This window comes from Argiope bruennichi, chromosome 1, assembly GCF_947563725.1.
Source record: "Argiope bruennichi chromosome 1, qqArgBrue1.1, whole genome shotgun sequence".
Classification (NCBI taxonomy): Eukaryota; Metazoa; Arthropoda; class Arachnida; order Araneae; family Araneidae; genus Argiope; species Argiope bruennichi.
In genome coordinates, this window is record NC_079151.1 from 30,021,960 (window position 1) to 30,029,142 (window position 7,183).

A 7,183-nucleotide genomic window follows, 5' to 3' on the forward strand; every position below is an offset into this window, starting at 1 on the left:
AAAATATTTTTTGAAGCAAAATAAGGCAAAATATACAAGGCATCAATATCTCATAAAGACGAAAAAACTTGGATGTAAATATACAATATTCCCTTACTTGGGAATAAAGATATTAAACAAATTTAATTAAAAAACACTCAAATTTATTAATCTTTGATTTCAAACCAATTGAATTTATAATTTTAAAATATTATTTTATCTAGATTGTATACCATTTCGATGAAAATAATTTTGAAATAGGACAAATAGTTTCAAATATGTTTGTTTAGAATATGAGATAAATGATGCCATATTTTAATTATGGAATTCTTTAATCAACCTTTGGGATTAATGTCTAAGAAAAAATTTTTAAAAATGATCTTGATGTTGCTCTATTTCTTTTTTTAGCCAGTCTTTTTTATAAGAATTCACTCGAGCATGGGATGAAACAATTTTGGTTTTAGGGGAAGTTCTGATATACATTAAAAAAAAAACTGATAACAATACATTTATGATTACTAGATACTGAAGGAATTTACAAATATTAACCAGAAAAATAAAATTTTTTGAAAATTCCCAAAGAAAAAATAATTATATATTTGTATAATATGATTAGTATTATTGAACATATACAAAAAAACCTTTACAAATAATATTAAGTAAAAATTATGCATACATAAACACACATATTGTATACATATATAACAAAGATAATGAATTGAGAAAATGTTAGCTAAAATTTTTTGTTTCCAGAAAAATAGTAAAAATTTTTTTTGCAGCAATTAAATGCTAATTACGGGTACTTTTTTAAAAATTAAAAAAAAAAAAAACTCTCAGAAAAAACTAACAATGATTAGTAAAATCAACATCTTGTTTCAAAGCTGCACAAAAGATTTTTTAAAATAGACTTCATAATTTTGATATATTATCAGATTATGAATGATGGTGGCATCCCAATTAGTGCCTCCATATCCCACCTGAAAGAGGATTTTCAATTGATAATTGCAGATACAATGCGAAATAAGCTTACATATGCAATTAATCTTTCTTGGAATTGTATCTTGAACACACATTGTATGATCCTGATTACAGGACCTTACCATCAGTTCTCTATGACACAAAAATTTAAGCAGATGCAAAACTTAAAACCTTCTTGAGATGAGTAAATACACATTCATTATTTTATCATAAAAATAAAGAAATCTGAAATACAAGAAAACTATTAGAATTAATAGATTAATTCACATTATTAAATATGGAACTGAGAAGAAAGCAGTGAACATAAATTAAATCAAAATAAATTTATATAGAAACTAACCTAGAAAATATCTTCAATTTTGCTTCCACACTCCTGTGTCTCAGACATAGCCTTGTAAGAGCTGAGCCTATTTCCTTAGTAGCACCTACGAAAAAAAGAAAAAATAGTATTGAAATTATTTTAAAGCATATTAAACCTACCACTTTAAGAAAATAATAACGAACAAGGTTAAATGATTAAAGACAATAAGAACCCTACAGTAAGAAAATTTAAAAACTTTTCATCATTAATAAATGAAAGAAATCAGAAATAGTAATTATAAAAATAATTGACATTTACAGAGAATACTACTTGCTTATTTTACTAGTATGCTGTTCTTTGTCACATTTTTATTTAAAAATTTAGGTAATAAGATATAATATTTTAATTCAGAGCAATCTGGATCTAAGGCTTTGAGTATTTTTTAAATGTTTCCAAGCAAAAACACTAATCTTGTTTTAACAGCAAAATTAAGTTAAGTTAACAAATTATAATTTTATTTTTAATATATTTTTTAAACAAAATGACCAGAAAATTAATAAAACTAATAGACAATATTTTATCAGTCAATCATATTTATATTGATATTTATAAACAACATTCTACATTTCCAACATCTATTTGCAAATGCATTTTCTTGAACAACATAATTTAATGTAAGGTAATAGAGGCAAACTTATCACAGAAGTAAATTAATGCTTTGGAAAAAATCATAGACTAAATCATGATTTACTTTTGAAATATCTATAGAAAACATAATTTCATGTTAATTATAAAACAATAAAACATTCTAAAATTTTATTAGATATTTTTATAATTGTTTTTAATCTGAAAAGTAACATGTTATTATAGGGATTACTAATTGATTGCAACATTATATATATATATATTTTTATCAATAACCATCAAACTGTTAAAAAAAAATAAGGCAGTAATTTTAAGTTATAAAGTGTAAAGATTGGATGCTTCCCATCCTCATACAGCTTAACTTGGTACATATTTTGGCTATAATGACGTTAGTGGAAAAAGTACTCATAATTAACGATGAAAGCCTAAGAAAATTACAGCCATTTTACAATTTATTCCTGAGATATTCCTTAAAGTTAGAGTTTATTTCTTAAAGAATATTTTAAAAACTTTTAATTTGTTTATTATTATTTTCAGTAAGATACTGGTCATGGTTCTTTTAGATACATATTTATTACACACACATTTGAAAGATGAATAAAAAAAAAATAATACTATTTTAAGTTCAGAATTAAAGCACAAAGGGAGGAAGAGAGTGAATAATTGAAATGATGGTACAGGGAAGCAAATCATAGATATTCATCCATACAAAGATATTGCAGAAAAATAATTTATTTAGCATATTTAAATAATCCACGAAAAAATTCTCTTCAGAACCTTTACATAAAAGATAAGGATATCATTACTACCTCTAGCATTAGTTGCCATATCAGCTATTTTCTGAAAGGCATCTAAGAATGCAGTAAGTGCTAGAACTGTAGCCCTGAAAAAAAAAATCTTATTTTTTAAAAAACATTCATGGAACAATGGCCTGTAAAAAAACAGAAAAGTACAACCATATACGATTTTAAAATCAACACAGTTTTTTTCAAATAGCAATATTTTATGCATTCAACAAGTATTTGCAGATACATAAAATAGACTTTGAAAGGGATAAGAATTTCAAAGTGCATTACATAAAAATCTATTATCTCTCAAAAAATAGATTTAAATCTGCTACACTTTTATGTAATGCAGCAACTTATTGTGAATATCACATTTTTTTAAAGAATTAATCTAAAATGTATATGGTATTATTGAGATTTGAAAGCATTAAAAAAATATTTTTAATATAAAATAATAAACTAAAATTTGACAAAAAAAAAAAAAAAAAAAAAAAACCCTAGAAGACAGCCTAATAAGTCTACAAATCCTAATAAAAATATACTTTAATTCTTTATGTTAATTTCTTAGCATTATTGGAAAAGGCTGATTAGGTGATAAACTACCACCAAATCCAAAGAAAAGGCATCTGCTAGACTAAGAACACTTCATGGAGACAAATTGACCAAGTCTCTCTTATGTATAAAGATTATTATATTTTATTATCCTCTTTTATTTCATTTTTATGCAATTAACTATTTGGAAAAAAAATGATTTGATTTTTATGAATTATGCATTTCAAATTGTTAAGATTAAAGTTTTTATTATGTTATATAATTTACAAATTAATAAGATGAAAAAAATTAAAAATATTTTTATATTATTCCAATTAAAAGGCATTAAAAAAGATAGAGAATTTTAGAGAGATAGAGAGAAAGATTTTTTCCCCCATGAGGGGGAAAAAAAAATCAAAAGTGGTTGGTTTTTTTTTCTTTCATAATTTGAAAAAGAATTTTTGAATTATTTAACATATTAATACATGTTACAGAAAAATGCCTATTTAACTATATATTAGTAAAACAAAAATAATTAAAATAAATAAAACTTTCAAAATGGGATATTTTATTTTATTGTAATATATTACTTTTGGTTATAAATATATTGTAACATAGCAAAAAGAGAAAGTTCTTATGTAGTTTCGTTTATACAGAGCCTGGGAACTTCTTAACATAAATTTGAAAAATTTTACAAATAATAATGTTCCAAAGACATTTTCATATTTTTCATGTGAACTTTGATAGCATGCAAAGTTTTCACTATGTTACAAATATTTTATTTTAAATGAAAAAATATTTGTTATTAAAAATATTCAGGGTATAAATTTTCTTAAAAACATCTTTAAGAATTTTATTCTGCTCAAAAGATTATGTGCAAAATGTAGAGTATTTAAAATTAGTTAATAATATCATCTAAAACATTATTACTCTTTTCTAAACAGACATAATTTATTCTTTATATAAGAACACCATATAATTTACCATACATCCATTTTTTATGAAATCTATAAAAGTCACACTGAACTTTAGCTGTAACTTATCAACTGACTTCTTGAACAATGCATATAACATACAATGTCTTGATGTATTACAATGCTCGAATCTATTGAAATATTTTGAAAACTTAAAACATCCATTAAAGTTTAACAACAATTTTTTTACAAATCATTATAAAGTTTACTACAATTTCCTTCCATTATTCACAGCTGATTCAAAATGTTGTATAAGTCGGCCTTTTGATTGCATTTATATAAATCTGACTTTTCAATTCAAATCCTTGTTCTGTTTATATTACAAAAATATATGTAATCTTATATGAGTTCCAAATAACAACTGCTAATAACTTGTTGACAAATATATAAATAATTCAATCGCAAATGTTTCAAATCATTTGCTGAATTTTCAGTGCTTCAGATCACAATACTTCTTTATATATATAATTAGGTTCATTTTTTTTTTATTGAGTTTCCTTGAATGCATCCAACAATGAATTAACTGACAGATTTGTTAAATCTTCAAGTATTAGTTTAAATTGTCTCTTTGATAGATTTTAAGAAGTATATTAAAAGAATTCTTTGTTCTAAATGATAAATTTAATACACATGGAAAATGAAAATAAATTTTATTAGAGTAGAGAGTTTTATATTATCAAGACATGACAAAGAGACATATTTTAATTATATCTCTTTTTTTTTTTCTTTAAACAATTTATCAATGTCCAATAACAAATCAGTATACCCAAATGAATTATCCACATTTTAGAACGTTCAGATTCCTATTATATATAAAGAGCTATTTCTTAAAATATCTCATATTCCTTTTTTCCTTTCTACGTATGTATTGATTGATACTTTTCAACACGAGTTTATTAAATACAAAATTTATTACTAAAACATTAATATTTTTAGTATCCATATTATTTTCCTATATTGGACTAAGTATATCTTTCAGATTTAACAAAGCTTTTTATTAAGGATTTAAAGATTTATATGTAAATAAAATGAAAAAAAATTCAGAATAGCATGGTCAAATTTAATTCTCCACCATAAAACCCAATCATTACTTATTCTGTATAAGAGACATAATATTAAAGATATATTCTAATATAAAAAATGAATATAGCACGATTTTTATTATCTCTGATGCATTTAAAGTTGCTAATAAATACAGAAAAGTCATTTCCTAAGGGACATGCCATCTAACCATTTGTAAAAAAATATATACAAATGATTTATAGAATATATGATAGACATTACAAAACATCTTTTAATAGACAAGAAAAAGTATCATTAATCATACAAAATAAATTTATTCAAATCATGTTCAAAATTTAAATTAAGATTGGAAATTTAATAAAATAGTAAGTAAATTCTGTGTAAAAACATTTTTCAAAATACATTTATTTCTAATAAGCATTTATAATTATCAGAATTTTTGTCTCAAATTATATCTGAACATTTAAAACTCATTAATGATCTATATATCAACATCTAAAAATTATGTGGTCTAGTTTTTGAGAAATTTAAAAGAACATTTCAGAATTTCATTTAACAAAAAAATTTATAAAAAATTGATTTTTACATATTTTTTATAATAAATAAAATTAAAAATGTATTTTTACAAATGAAGAAGGATTTTCTAAGATTTCCCTCTTAGAAAAATCTTAAGAGGGAAATCTTAGCTTTAAAAAAATACCCAAATAACTCAAACAGCATTGTGGATGCAAAATTTTAAAATATTTAAATAAAGAAAATCATAGAAATCAAAATTAAAAAGGGCAGGCAAAATTTTAAACTTCAAATGGTTATATTTATTATACTTCTAAAAGTTTCTCAAAGTAAATCATGAAATTAAAAAACAGGAATATACAAAATACATTACTTGATATGAGTGTGGAGTTTTGAAGTTTTTCCAAGAAAATCCTCCCAAACAGGAGTGGCTATCTGGGATGGATAATTTTTATTAAAGACAGTACAGTTAAATATATAAAATGCATACACAAAATAAAAAATAACAAAACAATGTAATCAAAGGATATAAAAAATTGGATAAAAGGTATGAAAATTACTTTAGATTTGACAAGTGAAGAAGATATTTCATACTTCAGAATACAACAACCATATTAAACAAAGATTTAAAAAACCGTGCTTCTATAAATATTACATTAAATAATTTTTACCTTCAAATCATTCACAATATACTGAAATAAGCCACCCAAAGCACTACATTCTTTTTCTGCAAATGACTCCATTTCTCTATCCAATATAGCACTTAATGCGAACTGCTAGAACATTCAAGTCGCAAACAGAGAAATTTTTTTACAATAGTTTTTAGCCGGCGCCAAATACATACTTGCTTTTTTTTCGCCAATAATGCACAGAAAATATTTCACTATAGGTTCGAATTCAACGCAAAGTCAAGAAACATATGCAGGGCAATCAGAAAGATGCATCCCGTTATATATGTTGTAAATTTAAATGGAATCAGTTTCACAAAGTGACTTCTGATATAGTTTAGGAAATATTTCTTGAAGTAAGTTACTTAGGTATAATTTCGGCAAATTTTAATCCTAATTTAATTAAAAAAGGACTTGCATCATCAATTTGAAGAGATATATGAATCACTTTACAACAAATATGTAACTCAAGATTCACACCAGAACTTCATAAATTGCTAAACTAGATCGAACAAAAATCCGATAACTTGGTTAATTTAATGTAGCAAATAGTAAAGTATAGCAAGTTTTCTGCTAAGCTAAAACGAAACTAATTTGCTAGCTTAAGTATCAAATCGGATAGTTCACAAGTTGCTCCACCAGGATAATTTTTACAAAAAGAGTTAATATTCATCCAAAATACGATTGTTTTGAAATGTGTGAAGATTATATTTAATTAAAGAAATTTAGAGAATTCTGAGACTATAATTATTAAAGGAGTACATTCTTCAAAATGAATCTTATCAC

At 23.8% G+C, this 7,183-nt stretch overlaps 1 protein-coding gene across 1 annotated transcript in view; it reads right to left on the reverse strand.

The window, feature by feature from the left end:
• Positions 1-6,981, reverse strand: part of LOC129968473 (uncharacterized) — a 28,467-nt gene extending 21,486 nt beyond the window's left edge. The window contains exons 1-4 of the mRNA XM_056082387.1: positions 6,401-6,981; positions 6,103-6,164; positions 2,713-2,786; positions 1,298-1,382 (exon numbers count right to left, since the gene is read on the reverse strand). Coding sequence (XP_055938362.1) covers positions 1,298-1,382; positions 2,713-2,786; positions 6,103-6,164; positions 6,401-6,472 — 293 coding nt within the window. The 5' untranslated portion in view covers positions 6,473-6,981. The remainder of the gene's footprint in view (positions 1-1,297; positions 1,383-2,712; positions 2,787-6,102; positions 6,165-6,400) is intronic.
• Positions 6,982-7,183: the final 202 nt, after the last annotated feature.